Genomic DNA, 16,902 nt, shown 5'->3' on the forward strand with positions numbered 1-16,902 from the left:
CCTATGGTCCCTTGCTGAATTGGTGGTATAAACATCCCCTTCAGATCACCTAATGTTCCCAGTAAGTGCAGTAAAGTACATTTCTCAAGCATTGCCTGTTGGAAATTGTTTGGTAAATGAGTTGGGGACTCTGCTGTTAGGCTTCCTTTTGGTTTTAAATGGAAATGTGTTTGGCAGTTTAGAGTATATGAAATTTAATTAAAAGCACTAATGAAGAATGGAAGCCCCAAATACTTGCTTCACTATTATCATTATAACTGAGTCTATTCCTTGTTCTCAGGGCATTTCTTATTTCTGGAGGCCACTCCAGTAGGCTGGAAAGGTGAGAAAGCCCATCTGAAGAGCACTCAGTGGCAAGAATCTGGTACAGCTTGTACCATGATTTTCTGGTACTTCATATCCAACGAAGCTACAGGATCCATTCAGATACTTGTTAAGGTATGGTTTGAATGTGCTAACACTTTAGGGTGTCTCCTGAGCTGCCTTAGAGATGGCACCACCCAAGGGGATTTAAAACCAAAGGCGGAGGAGCATGTTTTCTTGAGAAAATTCTCTCTTGGCTAGTGTTGCTGCTTGTGGTCAGTGTTTATTGTGAGGTGGAGATGAAACTGCTAGGGGGAAGTGGAGAAAGGAGTGAATTCTGTATCTTTGAGTTCAAGGTCCCAGAATAGGTACCCAGAGCCTTACCATGTATGCATCTTGATAGCCAGGTTATTTCCTTTAAGGTAGACAACTTTCTTTATCTATGCAGCAGGTAGCTAAGGGATGTCCTAGATAGACTGCTAAAATTGGGAATCAGGAAGAGTTGAGGAAGAACTCTGTCATAGACATTTATTAATGTACTTCTGGACACATCACTTATTCTCTCTCAGCCTTATTTTCCCCATCTTTGTGAATGACTGAAAGAGAATTCATTCCTCAAACACATACTATGTGCAAAGCCCTGGGGATACAAATGGAAAAGCTAGAACAATCCCGCTTTCAGAGAGCCTGCATCTAATAGGAGACAACACATGAAGGAGTTTTCAGCTACAAGTCAGATGGGAAGGCCCCATGGTCTCTAGAATTCAGCAGCAAAGCAAATGGTCATGAAGCTTCTTTAATATTCCCACTATTAAAATTATATCCATTGCTGATCTTAAACCATTTGACAGTGCCAAGGACTTTCATGGAAAGGCTTGCTTTTCTTAGTCTTCAGTCACTGTAGCCTGGTATTCCCAGGGCTCTTGGGCTCATCGATGGCTCACTGTGCCATCAGGGTGAGCAATAAAATGGTAGTTAGAGTGGGACTTGGTAGCTCAACTTGCCAAACACATGCTACCTCCTGTCTCTCCCTCTGAGTACCTTGCTGTTTCACCTAGGTTGGCTTCTTGTCCTGAGGGTGGCCCATCTCTACAGGGGTTGCTCTCCTGAATAATGAGGCTGGGGGCTGAGCTGAAAGCAGGGCCAGGGAAGCACTGCCATTCCATGAGATCTTTGCTTTAATGGTCTAACTGTGACAGTAGATCAACAGTTGGTATTGCTGGTGGTATGAAATGGGGATAAGGGTTGTTGGGAGGATCAAATAAGATAATATACATAAGTTGCTTTGCAAACTATTTTATATATAAAACTATTTTAATGTTAGCTATTTCATCATCATCATCGTCATAATCAAAATCATTCATATATTTTACTTTCCCAGTATTTAGTTTGCCTCCCCAAGATAAGTATGTGCATGTGATTTCATTTTTGATTATTTAATAAGGGAATTAATAATAGACTTTAAGATTGTAAGCATTCATAGTGCAAAGGTATTTGGAAAACTAGCAAAGAATTATTCCTTTATTCCAATATTTAGGAAAAATACCACATGCTAACATATTTTTACCAAGGACTGATTGTTTCTTCTGGGAATCTAATTCAGACTTAGAAAGGAACAATTCTTCTGAGAAAAATAACAAAGGGAAAGTGCAATATTAATGTCTCCTGCATTATGTTTCTTTATTTTTAGCAGAGTAAAATGGAATTAACTGAGAGCTGTGTTTAACAAAACCATAAGGTGTGTGTGTGTGTGTGTGTGTGTGTGTGTATGTGTGTGTGTGTGTGCTTGTGTATTCTTATTTGTATGTGTCTGCGTCCCAGGTCTCTAGCTGAAATTACAGGAATATGTACTTTACAAAGATGCTTTACAGGCTGCTACTGTTGTGTTACCCAGTAACACTGGCAGGTCCTGGGTGCTGACACTTTGTGCAGATGTCTGATCTGAATAACAAACAGTTTAACAGCTCTGAAGAGCTAATGCTAACCAAATCTGTGTTTTAGCTACCAAGGGTGGGGAACCTGTGGCCTAGACCACAAAAATCCTTTTATTGGGGATTTATTTTATGAAATTTAGATTCAGTCAAAGGGCTGCATTTGAGGACTTAGAGGGTGACACGTAGCCTTGAGGCCGAGGGTTCCACACCCCTGCTAAACCATCAGAGACTCATTTGAGTATTTTTTCCATTACTATGTGTTCTGTCATACAATAATACCAGAGTAAAGAATCACAAATGCAACCAACTTTACTACAAGGATGTAATTAGCATTGAGAGATGTAAGGCAACACCAATGTAAAGGATAAGATCCTCATGGGAATATTTCAATTGCTTCTTTATGTACGTCTAAGTGCCATCTGAAATTTCATCACTACAAGGGAATTGCCAGGATAGAAAATTCCTCCACAGAAGTCCTTACCCTCAAATTCTGGTGGGGGAGACATGTTAAAAAGCAGACGTGTTCAGGGTACATACAGAGTACATTGAAGGGAATATCAAATGGTAATGCTCATGTAGAATGACCTCAGGCTACTCAGTGGTTAAGTGGATAGAGAACTGGACCCACAGGTAACAAGACCTGAGTTTAAATCTGGCTTCAGACATTTCTGGCTCTGTGAAGGTGTGTAAGTAACTTAACCTGTGCCTGCTTCACTTTCTTCATTCTTAAAGTGGGAGTGATAATAGCACCCACCTTCCAGTGTTTGTGAGTGGATCAAATGATATAACATTTGTAAATTGCTTAATAAAGAGGCAGGAATATAGTAAGTGTACAATAAATGATTTTTTTTTAAAGAATGCATTAGCCTTCTGGGAGCCAAGATAGCAGGGTAAGCAGTAAATTGCGGTAACTCTCCCATATTCACCTCCAAACAAATCCTCGAACAGCAGAACCAGCAAAACTGACAGTGAAGCAGTCTTTTAGCTCGAGAAAATTGGAAGATCGGCAAGAAAGGTCTGTTTCAATAGGGTAAAAGATAAGCCCAGTCCAGGACAGGAAATGTTCCAACAGGCCAACAGCAAGCCCCACCTCAGAAAACCAGTGGGAGATCCTGAGTCCCAGTGTGGTGGAGCAGGTGAACACCAGCACAAGGACCCCCCACATGCCTTAGCATAGCCAGAGGAATGGGCAGACTCCAGCTCCAAGAACCTCTACTTGCTTCAGTCTAGCCCTGGGCAAAAAGACAGCCACCAGTGGCCAGACATCCATGTGCTTCAGTATGGCTTCAGGCAAAAAGGTAGATGCCAACCCTATGAATGCCTAAGCAAACAGGGAGCCTCCAGTGCTGGTGCTTCAGTGTTGCCCCTGGAGAAATGCAGAAACACTTCACCAGCCTCAACAAAGCCAGATGCCACCACTAGGATCCTGGCTCAGCATCAGGTAAGCTGCCACACCCCTACAGCCTCTGGCAGTGCCAGACACCCCCATCCCACCCCCCAGCAGAGCACCAGACAGGAGGGTCCCCAGTGGGCCTCAGGGCAACATCACTGCAGCACCAGGTAAATGGCCAGGGCCTGTAGCCCCTGGCCCAAGAAGCCTGAGACAGTGCCCCTCTCATCCTGGGAGCAAAGCTCAAATTTAAAAGAAAGGAAAAAAAAGCTAGTAAAGATGAGCAAAAAACAACAACAACAAAAGATTCTGACCATAGAAAGTGATTATGGTAACAGAGAAGATCAAGATACAAACTCAAAAGATGACAACAATGTTAAAAAACACCTATGGGCAAAAACCCCCAAAAGAAAACAGGAGGTGGTCTCAAGCACAGAAAGAACTCATGGAAGAGCTCAAAAAGGAGCTTAAAAGTCATATGAGAGATAGAAGAAAATTTGGGAAAAGAAATGAGAGTGATGTAAGAGAACCATGGAAAAAAAGAGCCAACATCTTGGAAAAAGAAAAGAACTGCTTAATAAGTAGAATTGGCCAAATGGAAAAGGAGATACAAAAATCCATTAAAGAAAACAAGTCTTTAAAAAGTACAATTGGCCAAATGGAAAAGGAAGTAAAAAAAGCTAACTGAGGAAAATAACTCCTTAAAAGTTAGAACTGGACAAATGGAAGTTAATGACTCTATGAAAGATCAAGAATTAATCAAATTAGAAAGAATGAAAAAATACAAGAAAATGTAAAATACTTCATAGGAAAAACAACTAACCTGGAAAATAGATCAAGGAGAGACAATGTCAGAATCTTTAGACTATGAACAACTAACCTGGAAAATAGATCAAGGAGAGACAATGTCAGAATCTTTAGACTGTCCAAAAGCCACAATCAAAAGGAGAACCTGTACAGCATCTTTGAAGAAATTATCAAGGACAACTGCCTTCATATCCTAGAACCAGAAGGCAAAATAGGCATTGAAAGAATCCACTGATCACCTCAGGAAAGAGATCCCAAAATAGAAACTCCAAGGAACATTATGGCCAAATTTCAGAACTATCAGGTCAAGGAAAAAGTACTGTAAGTGGCCAGAAAGAAGCAATTCAAATATCAGGGAGCCACAATTAGGATTACAGAGGACTTAGCAGCTACAATATTAAAAAAAGTAGAGGTCATGAAACATGATATTCCATAAGGCAAAGCTAGGACTACAACCAAGGAGGAAAATTGTCATTCAATGAAATGGAAGGATTTCAAGCTTTCATAAGTGGAAGATCAGAATTGAGCAAAAAATTTGATTTCCAAATATCAAGACCCAAAAGAAGCTTAAAAAGGGAAAAGAAAATATAAGGGATTCAATGGAACTGAACTGTTTATGTCCCTATATGGGAAGATGATAGTTGTAATTCTTAAAAATTGTACCACTAATAATGCAACTGGGTGGAATATATATAGGCAGAGGATACAAATATAAGGTTAATTTGAGGGAACGACAAAAAAATTAAATGATGAGAAAGAGGAGTACAATGGGTTCAGAAGGAAGAGGGAGGTAGAAAGGATAAATTTTTTTCAGATGAAGAGGCACAGAAAATGTTTTACAATGGAGAGAAAAGTAGAAAGGTGGGAGATAGGCATTGATTGAACCTTACTCTCATCAGGAGGGAATAATATACACAATCATCTATCTTACCTGGTGGGAAAGTAGGAGGAGAAGAGATTAAGCAAAGGGGGTGGGGGGAGGCTGACAGAAAAGAGGGCAGAAGGATGGTGGCGGGGGGGGGGGGAGGCAGTAGATAGAAGCAAAACACTGTTGAGGAGGGAAAGGGTGAAAGGAGACAGAGGACAAAAAGGAGGAAAAATGGTTGGTGGGATAGTTGGTTGGTTGTTGTCCTTCGTTCTTGAAGAGGACCAAATGACATCACTATACTGCTGTCAAGTTTCAATGTGTCTGACTGTGGCTGATCAGACCAATATGAACTCGGAATGTTCTACCACAGGTAGAACACAAATAGTCCGTGTGAACATTTGGGGTGGAAACTTTAAACTTGCACATCCTGCATTCCTTTGAGCCATTTCAATTCTGCTTTGCTCATAGAGCCTAGCACCTTCTCTGATGTGGGCACACCATGTTGAGCGATCCTGTGCCAGTGTCTCCCACATCACACAGTCAATTCCAAGGTGCTTAAGAGAGACCTTGAGAGTGTCCTTGTATCACTTCTTCTGACCACCATGTGAACACTTGCTGTATTTGAGCTCTCCATAAAATAGTCTTTCTGGCAAGCATATGTTTTGCATTCGAACAATGTGGCCAGCCCATCAGAGTTGTGCTCTCTGAAGCAGAGTTTGAATGATTGGTGGTCTAGTTTGAGTAAGGACCTAAGTGTCTGGTACCTTATCCTGCCAGGTGATCTTCAGAATCTTCCTGAGACAATTCTTATGGAGATGATTCAGTTTCCTGGCATGGTGCTGGTATACTGTCCAGGTTTCACAGGCATACAACAATGAATGAGTACAATGGCTCTGTAGACCCTCAGTTTTGTAGTCAGTCTCCCATATGTTCCTTTGGAGCTTCCCAAACACTGAGCTAGCTCTGGCAATGCATGCATCAACCTCATTATCAATGTGTACATCCCTGGAAAGTATACTACTAAGGTAAGTGAACTTATTCACAGCATTCAAAACTTCTCCATTTGCTGTAATTGATGGTTCCACATATGGATGGTGTGGTGGTGGCTGATGGAGCATCTGTGTTTTCTTGATCTCAGACACAGCAAAAGCAAAAATAGACCTAATTAAAAGAGATAAGGAAGGACACTACATCTTGCTAAAAGGTACCATAGACAATGAAGTAATATCAATATTAAACATATATCCACCAAGTGGTATAGTATCTAAATTTTTTATAATTAATTAATTTTTTGTTTTCAATATTCACTTGCCTAAGATTTTGAGTTTCAAATTTTCTCCCCATCCCTGTCCTCCCCACTCCCCAAGATGGTGTGCAATCTGATATAAGCTCTACTTATACATTCACATTAAACATATTTTCTCATTAGTCATGATGTAAAGAAAAATTAGTACTAATGGGAGTAACCACAAGAAAGTAGAAACAAAACAAAACAACAAAAGAAAAGAAGAGCAAATAATATGCTTCCATCTGCATTCAGACTTCACAGTTCTTCCTCTGGATGTGAATAGCATTTTCCATGAGTATTTTGTAGTTGTCTTGCATTGCTGAGAAGAGCTAAGTCTATCAAAGTCAGTCATCAAAACTGTGTACAATGTTCTCCTCGTTCTGCTCATTTCACTTAGCATCAGTTTGTGTAAGTCTTTCCAGGTTTTTCTGAAGTTCGCCTGATCATCTTTTCTTATAGCCCAATATTCCATTATATTCATTGCAACTTGTTCAGCCATTCCTAATTGATGGACATCCCCTTGATTTCCAATTCTTTGCCACTACCGAAAGAACTGCTATAGATATTTTTGTACATGTGGGTCCTTTTCCCTTTTTTATGATCTCTTTGGTATACACACCTAGTAATGGAATTGCTGTGTCATAGGGTATGCACAGTTCTATAGCCCTTTGGGCTATACTCTTCAGAATGGTTGGATCGGTTCACAACTCCACCACCAATACATTAGTGTTCCAATTTTCCCACATCTTCTCCAACATTTGTCATTTTCGTATTTTGTCATACCGTATAAATTCTTAAAGGAGAAGTTAATTGAATTATAGGTTCATGACCAAACAAGAGATAGAGAGCATTATGAAATATAAAATATATAATTTTGGTTATATTAAATTAAAAAAAAACTTTTGCACAAAAAAACCAATGCAACGAAGATTAGAAGGAAAGCATAAATCTGAGAAACACAGCAACTGTCTCTGATAAGGGCCTAATTTCTCAAATATATGGAGAACTGACTCAAAGTTATAAAAATACAAGCCATTTCCCAATTCACAAATGGTCAAAGGATATGAACAGGTAGTTTTCAGGTGAAGAAATCAAAGCTATCTACAGGCATATGAATCAAAGCTATCTATAAGCTCTAAATAACTTTTGATTAGAGAAATGAAAATTAGAACAACTCTGAGGTACTACCTCATATCTATCAGATTAGCTAACATGACAAAAAAGGAAAATAAGTGTTGAAGAGAATGTGGGAAAATTAAGACACGAAGGCATTGTTGGTGGGGTTGTGAACTGACCCAACCATTCTGGAGAGCAATTTGGATCTGGATTCAGAGTTCATCAGTTCTTTTTCTGGATATGGATAGCATTTTTCTTCATGATTCCTTTGTACTTGTCTTGTATCATTGTGTTGTTGAAAAGAGCTGAGTCATTCAGAGCTGACCATCACACAATGTTGCTGATACTTTGTACAATGTTTTCCTGGTTCTTCTCATTGCATTTGCATCAGTTTCTACAAGTCTTTCCAGGTTTTTCTGAAATCTGCCTTTTCATGATTTCTTAGTATTCCATAGTATTCCATTATAGTATTCCATTATATTCACATATCACAGCTTGTTCAGCCATTCCCCAATTGACGGGCATCTCTTCAATGTCTAATTTTTTTTTGCCACTACAAAAAGAGCTGCTGTTAATATTTTTATACATGTAGGCCCTTTTCCCATTTTATGATCTCTTTGGCATACAGACCTAGTAGAGGTATTGCTGTACCAAAGGGTATGTACAGTTTGGTTGCCCTTTGGGTATAGTTCCAAATTGCTTGAATAGTATGGCTAGGTTTAGATGCACTGTGATATGTATTATTTCAGTTAACATTCACATTGATAAGCTCTTCCATCTGTTCGCATATTTGAGCATAAAATTCCTAGTAATTTGTTTCAATGATGGATTTAGGACAAATCAACTAAATGATATAATCTAAAGCTATGTAGACCTGTTGACTATGCATGTAGTTGGTATTTTGATTTTGAATGTTGAATATTTTTTTGTTCCCCAGTACTTGAATTTCTATTAGTCATAGAACAGTTGGTTCTTCTGAAAAGATAATGGTCAAAACAAATGTAATGTTGCCTTTTAGGTACAGGCAATTGGTGCAAAGCAGTTGAATACTTAAAAATTATTGAACATTTGAATACCCATCACTCTACTTTTGGATTTATTTAGTTACAAATAACACAGAAAGCAAAATAACAATATCAATCTTAAAATGTATGGATGAAATTTTGAAAAATACAATGTTTTTTTCTGGACCCTTACATCCACCTCAAATAAGATGAACAATGTAGCAGAAACATGGGTTTTAACAAGTATTTCACATAGCCTATACAGGTCCTGCTAATATTTAGCAAGCCACATCTTCCTCCCAGTGTTCAATCTAGGATAATTACTTCAATTCCAGTTTACAAATTTCATTAAAAATCAAGCCTGGGTGTTTCACATCTATGATTTATCATCATCATCATCATCATCATCATCACCATCATCATCATCATCATCATCATCATCATCATCATCATCATCATCATCTTTTCTTGCAATACTTGGTTGAAACACCATTTGGAGTGCGGCTGAGATATAGGGTAAGGAGTCTTCCATTTCTCTGATAAGAATTATCCTGTATTTGTGTATCAGTGTCTTATTTCATTCTCTAGTCAGCTTGATCAATATCCTGATGATCCTTCATTTCCATAGTACTCTTCTGGATGCCCCTTCCTGTAGTGCCAATCCTATAGTCAACTGGCAAATCTTATGCATCATGCCGAAGGATAAATGACTTGCCTTTCCTTCCCTCTGTCTTGCCCACCCTTGTGTCCTTGAGATAGCATCCTTGCAATGGTGTATTTTTTTGAAGCTTTACAAGTGAATATTTATTTTGAAGTTATAACAAGAACAGACACACAAATATGCTGCTCTACATTCCTTTGGGGCATACTCTCCCCTGATCCATGACTTCAATCTCTGAAGGAGTAGTTTATCTCAGTTCCCATACAGCATTGATCCCAAGTTCAGATATATTCTCCAAACAAAACTATTAAGGTGATTACAAATGCAGTTAATGGGTATGGATTTGAAGGGACCTTAGAGATGAGCCATCTAGACCAACCTGAACTTGAATAATAATCCCATCTACAACATATGGGTAAAACTTTTAATTACATGAACAAATGGGTATTTGGGAGAGAACCATAATGCTTTCACTGTACTGGACAGATTGTTTTTTTTTTTAAATGGGAGCTCTTTCCAGTACCATCTTGAAACAAAAGATACTTGTATCTTTTTAGACAACCTTTTGAATGAGTGACAAGCACTAACAGCTGCTACCTGAAGAGTTTCATGCTATTTCAGAACTCTTCCCTCTTAAACAAACTAATTAATTTTAAACACTCATCCTGACTGTATGCTTTGGGAGTGTGGAAGAAACTCAAACCTATCCTTTTTTCAGTTCTGATAAAAAGTCCATGTGTTATAGACCAAAATGGACGAGAACAGTAAATACTTTTGGATAAATGGCACTCCTCATTGAAACATACTAGTTCTGCTGAAAAACATGTTAGGTTCTTTTGGTGCCTCATTTTGCCTTATATGGATCTTGGTATTTTGGACATAGCATGAATCTGAAAGGTGATCTAGCTCAATGACTTTATCATCTATGTGAGGAAACTGACGTCCGAAGAGATTAAGTGATTAATCTACAGTTAGCTAGTAGTAGGTTCAAGCGATGCCTTCTCCTGCTATCCCATCCTCATTTGTACAGATGACTACTTCTGAATTATGATACACATTCCTCCTCTTTTCTTCCTGTCTGTATCCTTTTCCCTTTCCATTCCTTTTTAAGATCATCAAAGCATAAATCAAATTATTCTCAAACCCTCCATTTTATTTGATTCCCTCCATGACTCATGTTGACATGACAATTCTTAGGGGATGATTGTATCCACCCCTCCACCACATTCCAAACATGCCATTAGAATAAAAACACTTAATCTTTAAGAAGTCTGTTCTAATTGCTGCTTATATGTGCTTTTTGTGTTTTTCTACACCTTTATATTTGTATTTTAAATTTTCTATTAAGCTCAGGTTTTTTCATCCAAAACACTTAGGAGGCTTCTATTAAAAGTATTTTTCTAATTTACTGCAGGATTACAGAATTGTGTTGGATAAATTATTCTTGATTGTAAGCCTATATCTTTTGGAATATCATATTATATATACTCTACTCTTTTATGATGGTAGCTGGTAGTCTTTTGTAATTCTGACTGTGGTTCATCAGCACTTGAACTATTTCTTTTTGACTCTTTGCGTAAATTTTTCTTTGACCTAGAAGCTTTGAATTTTGGTCATAATGTTCCTAAGTTTTCATTTTCTTGAGGCTTTCTTCAAAATGTGACCACTAGGTTATTTTTTCATCAGTAAACATATATTATGTGTCTACTTTGTGCCAGGCACTGTCTACTATGTGCCAGGTATTGTCCTAAACAATGGGGATTTAAAGATGGGCAAAAGCCAATCTCTGTCCTCAAGAAGTTTCCAATCTAATGGGGGTAGAAAACATTTTTTAAAATAGATAAAAAGTGATGGGGGGTGGTAGTTAACCTGGCACAGGAACATGATGAAATCAGGAGTGATGCTGCGTGAGAAAAGATGAGATGGTTGTCCCATGCATCCACCTTTAATGGAGGATCTGGGAGGATCTACTCTCTACTTTCTTCATTTAGAGGGAGCGGGTCTGGGTGCAATGAATACTGAGGCACTATGAGATTTCAGGGTCAATTTGATCTTTCAGGATAATGAGATTCCAATAAGTTTAAAAGTAAAGCCATAAAGTATAGGAGGGAAGCCAGTTGGGAAATGCCCTCTCCATCTAAGGGATCTGAGCAGTTTTCTTTCATGACTTCTTGAAATATGATAACAAGTCTTGTTTTGTGGTAATAACTTTCAGGTAGCCCAGTGATTTTTAAATTACCCCTATTCAATCTATTTTAGGTCATACATGCTATTACTATATCTTTACAATGACTCCAGAGGGTGGAGTATTAAAATAATGGCCTCATCAGATAAGCTCCCAGGGCTGGGTCTGAATTGGCTTGTCTGGGAGACTGACCTCTGCTGAGAGCCAATGTAGCCATGGAACATAATGTTCCTGGGTGACCTGGGTCAGGATGCAGACAAATCATCATTTATTTTTCCTGTTTCTTCTTGTTTAAAGCTTTTCTGAAGTCCAAAGGCTTACCTGGGTCAGTTCTTGTCTTGTCTAACAAGACAGTTCTCCCCAAGATAATACAGTTTTGTGGTCAATTTTATAATCCTTAAATGCCTCTAGCTAAATGCCACTTTTCTACCCTCTGGAAAAGTGGCACCTTTCCTTAAATTGTATTTAGTCTACCTGCTCCACCTAACTTCCATTTGGGTTCTCTGATGGAACAGAGCTCATAAAGCTTAACTTTTATATATTATACTATATCCCTGTTTATAAGAAGATAAATTTGGGGCTGTCAGTACACCTAATCAATCTTGTAGATGAAGAAATTGAAGACTAAGAAGGTTAAATAATTTACCCAAGGTGTCACTTGTATTAAAATGCAGAGATGGAATTTGAACCCAGGTCTTCTGGCTACACATATCTTTTATTTACTATTGCATCCCATTGTTCTACACTAGATTATAAGCACAGGGTACAGTGGTATAAGGGTACAGAGACCATGTTTATCCAAGAAACTTTACAATGGTAAGGGCAAAAGATTGTGTCAATATTTTGCAAGTGCTTTTGAATGTTCATGAAGAAGAATGCCATTGGAACAAATAAAAATTTATATTTATAGAAAGATGAATGACAAATTTAATATGTTAATGAACTAGATCAAATGATTATTCAAAAAGGAAAATTGTGATCCTTACACTGGCACAAAATAGTCTTATAGGATATTTTTCTGCTCTGTGTGTTCTCAAGGGGCTGAAACTTTTACAAACACACTTTTGCTGATATCATTGATACTGAGACCTTGCAGATAATAGGCTGAATTCCCATTGTTTCAAAGTATTGTGGGAGAAATGTATTATTTTTAACTGTATAGACTACCAGGTCATTTTGCGTATCTGTGTCCTAAGGACCAATGACATGTGTATAATTATTTCCAGATAACAAGAGAAATCGAGATGTGTGAATATCTCTATAGGAATTTCAGGTCTGAAGTGAACCACATTGAATGAATTCCTCTAGGCTCTAATGATTGGAAACATAATGCCATTGTATATCAGAGCCAAGTTCAGAGCAGCCTAAGCAGAAGCAGTCTTGGATGCTGCCATAGCTCTGAGCTCTCCCAGACAGACTCAGCTGTGGGCCCATGGCCAGCTGGAACCAGCAAGTTGCCAAACTGGCTGTTCATAGATTAATGTATTTGGAGGATTTGTCACCTGGATTTAGGGAGCTCTTTCTCAAATGTCATATGTGGGCATAAGTATTGACATCTGGACTAGTATGAGATAAAGGAAGAGGGGGGCAATATGCTAAACTGTGGTTTACCTGTCTCTGGATTTCAGTAACCAATATGCTTAAACTTAAAAAAATTTCTGAGCTTTATTTTGCTACAATGTGAGTAATGATGTGAGTATAATGTCAGCATATCAATTTATTAAGTGCTGGTTAATTTGTTGGTTACTTATTTCCTTTAAAATATCATTTTTTAATTTAAAATACCAGTCTTATTAGAAATAGTCTTTTCATCTCTTAAAAATGGAATTTATATGAAAATTTGTAAAAATATGAAATCAGTCCTTTGTTACTTTTTTGAGTGGTATTCCTTATAAAGATAATGATCTTATCCATTCTGTATGCCTTGATCATAATGATAATGGCATTTGCACCATTAAATTAGTGTCAAACATCTGTTAGAAGTGGGATAGTTTTCCATATGGACTTGGCTTCAACTTACATTCCTTTTAGAGAAGATTGAATCAAGAGTATTTATTTGAGAATAATTATGAGACTGGCTCTGTCATGTAAGAATATTGTTGTGAACTAAAGCTCAGAAGAATATTAGTACTGAATATTAACTGAAAACTAAATATATTTTAAAGGGGCTCCTTTGCCAAACTGGAAGTAGGAGAAAATCAAAGATGGATTCCTTAAGAGCACTGCTTATTTTAGATAGGTTAAACAACAGAGAGAAGAAGGCAATGCTTATTCGTACAATGATTCAATAAGCATTTATTTAGTGCCTACTATATACTAGGTATGGTGTAAGACTTGGAGTATCTAAAGGAAAAAAAAAGTTTCCTACCTTCAAAGAGCTTATATTTTGCTGAGAAGAAAGCATGGCAACCATTAAATACTCCATAAGACTCATAGGGATCTGTGATCTCATTGCCCTGTCAGAAGCTAGATCACAATACATCCATGCCCAACCATCCTTTGTGACTTTTGTTTGTGTCCTCTCCCAAATACACAAGAAGCAGCAGGCAATAGTGGATAAAAATAAGAGTTATGGAAAAATGGGTTCAAATTCTTCCCCTATTACTCATTATCTATTGCAGACCGTGGGTGAATCATTTAACTGTTTAGGCCTTTCTCTCTTGACCTATAAAATTAGGACAGTGAGATTAAATGACTTCTTGGGTCCCTTCTATCTCAAAATCTGTGATTCTGTGGTCTTTCAATATCCCTACTACCTTCAAGATCTAGTCGGATAAACAGGACAAAAATCAGTGAAAAGTGAGATATAATAAATAGCAGTTCAATAAAATAATAAAAATAAATGTCACAGGGATATACTTGAATAGTGCTAGTAATAAATGTCATTTTCCAAAGGTTCATGTAATCACAGAGGGCTGGAAAGACTTTATGAGGGAGCAAAGACTGGAACTGTATTTTTAAAAAATAAGATGGGTGGAATATGGATAAAAGAAGAGAAATAGGAAGGGGCATTTTAAGTTAAAGAGAAGAATATGCACCCAAGTCTGAGAAAACACATTTCTTACCTTCATGCTTTTATACATGTGGTCTCCTTATCTCAGCTTTATAGAATCCTGAGCTTCCTTCAAAGAAAAATTTTGCTGTTTTAAATGCTATACTTTTTGGACTGCCCTCCACCCTAAAGTCATTAATGTTCTCTCCTTCTTGAAATCATTTTTATTCCTTTATCTTTATTCGCTCATGTTTATTCTGTATCTCTCTATTAAACTATAAGCTCCCTCAGAGCAATGACTATTTTCTTTCTGTCTTTGTGCTCCCAGACCCTAACAAACTGTTTGCACATAGTAGATCCTTAATATATGTTTGTGGGATTGAACTGAATATATATTTAGAGATCACTGAGTGTGTATATAAATTTAACACTAGCCAAGTATTTTATTGTGTCATATTAAGCTATTTAAACATTTTATTATTATTTAGCTAATTTTTTATTGATATTAACTTTTGTTATGTTTGTCTTTTTTCTCAGGCAGATTGTCAGTTCCTCTAGAAAACATCCATCCTTCTTTGTATTTGTCACAAACCCTGGAACAGGGCAATTTGCATAGTAGATGCTTACTATATTTTTGTTGATTTGATTTGATATAAATAATCCTAAGGAATTTGGAATGAGTTTATTCAGAAAATTTGAAAGCACTTCATTTACCATTAGGTTGACGGTTAAAAGGCAGGGAGGGGAATGTGTTTCAGGTCCTGAAGTCAAGACTAAGGAAAATATTTATTTGCCTGGATGAAGATGAGAAATATAAGCACATATGTATGGTATCTCTTGTGCTAAGTCTTGCTATGAAATTAGAGAATACTTTCGTTCAGTTGTTCAGTCGTGTCTGACTTATCACCCCATGTCCTATAGTGTGCCAGGCCCTTCTATCCTCCACTGTCTCCTGAAGACTGTCCAAGCCCATGTTCATTGCTTTCATGATGCTATCTATCTCATTCTCTGCTGAAGGCTGATTGCCTTCAATCTTTCCCAACATCAGGGTCTTTTACAATGAGTGCTGTCTTACCAAAATGTTTTATGACCAGAGTGAATTAATTGGCAAATCTGTAGCTGATATTGGTATCCCAATGACTTTCTTCCCCTTGGTATACAATTAGGGGCTCTGTCCTCTACAATGATTATAAGTAGTTATGTGGAGAAAATAGTTAGCTTCCCATCTTTAATGACAGAGGGATGAATTGACAACTGATAACCAATTCAAGTCTCTTAGTAATAGCAGTGATCCTCGGATCACTGGCCCCACTTCCAGCCCAGTCCTGACAGACATTGTGAAAGGAGCCACCCTTATGGAAATGCAACATGGCATCTGCTCCTGCAAGTGCTGTGGCCCCCACCTCCTCAGCAGTCAGAAGACCCTGAAAAAAGTAAATTTTAGCTGCCAAAGTCTTTGGTACTGTGAAATGTTTCAGCATCAGAAATGGATTTATTCATGGAAATGGGCTTAAGGAAGTTATATTGCCATCTGTTCTGTCATTGGACCTTTTATTAGGATACGAGCTTCTTGAGAGCAGGGACTGTCTTTTCTATTTGTGTCTTTAATACTTAGCATAGTACATACTAAGAGCTTATTAAATAATTGTTCATTCGTTCATTTATGAGCTCTAGGGAAGCCGAAGAATTTTAGGTACTGCATTTTTAACGGGTTAACTTGACTGTTATTAGTCATAGGCCGGTTCACCAAATGATATTTAATCTCAGAAATTTGGGCATTCCCACCATTGATGTAGATCACAATACATTGTATGCAACCATGATCCAAGTCCTTCCAAAATTTTGCCACATGGCATCCATTCAATGGGTTGGGGGGGGGGTATTCTTTCATTCTTTCCATACAGGCAAAGGAATAAAGTCTGAATCTGTGAATTTTTTGGTTTGGGGAGCTCCAAGGTGAGGAAACTCCCTCTACTAATGCAGATTAGTATCTTCTCAACCCATGCTTAGAAAGTTGCCTAAGAGCACTAAGAAGATAAGTGTCTTGGCGTATAACATACCCAGTGTGTATAAGAGATGGGACTTAAACTGAAATCTTCCTGACGTTATGTCCAACTCTCTAGCCATTGTTTCTTGATACTTCTCTTCAGATACAACAAAGAAAACCTAATAAAATGAGGAACAAAGACAATGCATGAAATATGGAGTCTGACAGAAGTTTTGTGAGAATTTCTTGCTGCCTCAGTCCCAAGTCATGAAATATTTCCTTGTCAGTCAGTCAAGTATTTATTAGGCTCCTATTATATACTAAGCAATTTGCTAAACTTTGGGGATATAAAGATGAAAGACAGTTC

At 37.8% G+C, this 16,902-nt stretch overlaps 1 protein-coding gene across 1 annotated transcript in view; it reads left to right on the top strand.

Moving 5' to 3' along the window:
* Window positions 1-16,902, top strand: part of MALRD1 (MAM and LDL receptor class A domain containing 1) — a gene marked incomplete at its 5' end in the record, with an annotated part of 881,642 nt that overhangs the window by 451,624 nt on the left and 413,116 nt on the right. The window contains one exon of the mRNA XM_036760519.1: window positions 281-438. Within this exon, the coding sequence (XP_036616414.1) occupies window positions 281-438 (158 nt within the window). The remainder of the gene's footprint in view (window positions 1-280; window positions 439-16,902) is intronic.

Source organism: Trichosurus vulpecula, chromosome 5 (assembly GCF_011100635.1).
Source record: "Trichosurus vulpecula isolate mTriVul1 chromosome 5, mTriVul1.pri, whole genome shotgun sequence".
NCBI lineage: Eukaryota > Metazoa > Chordata > Mammalia > Diprotodontia > Phalangeridae > Trichosurus > Trichosurus vulpecula.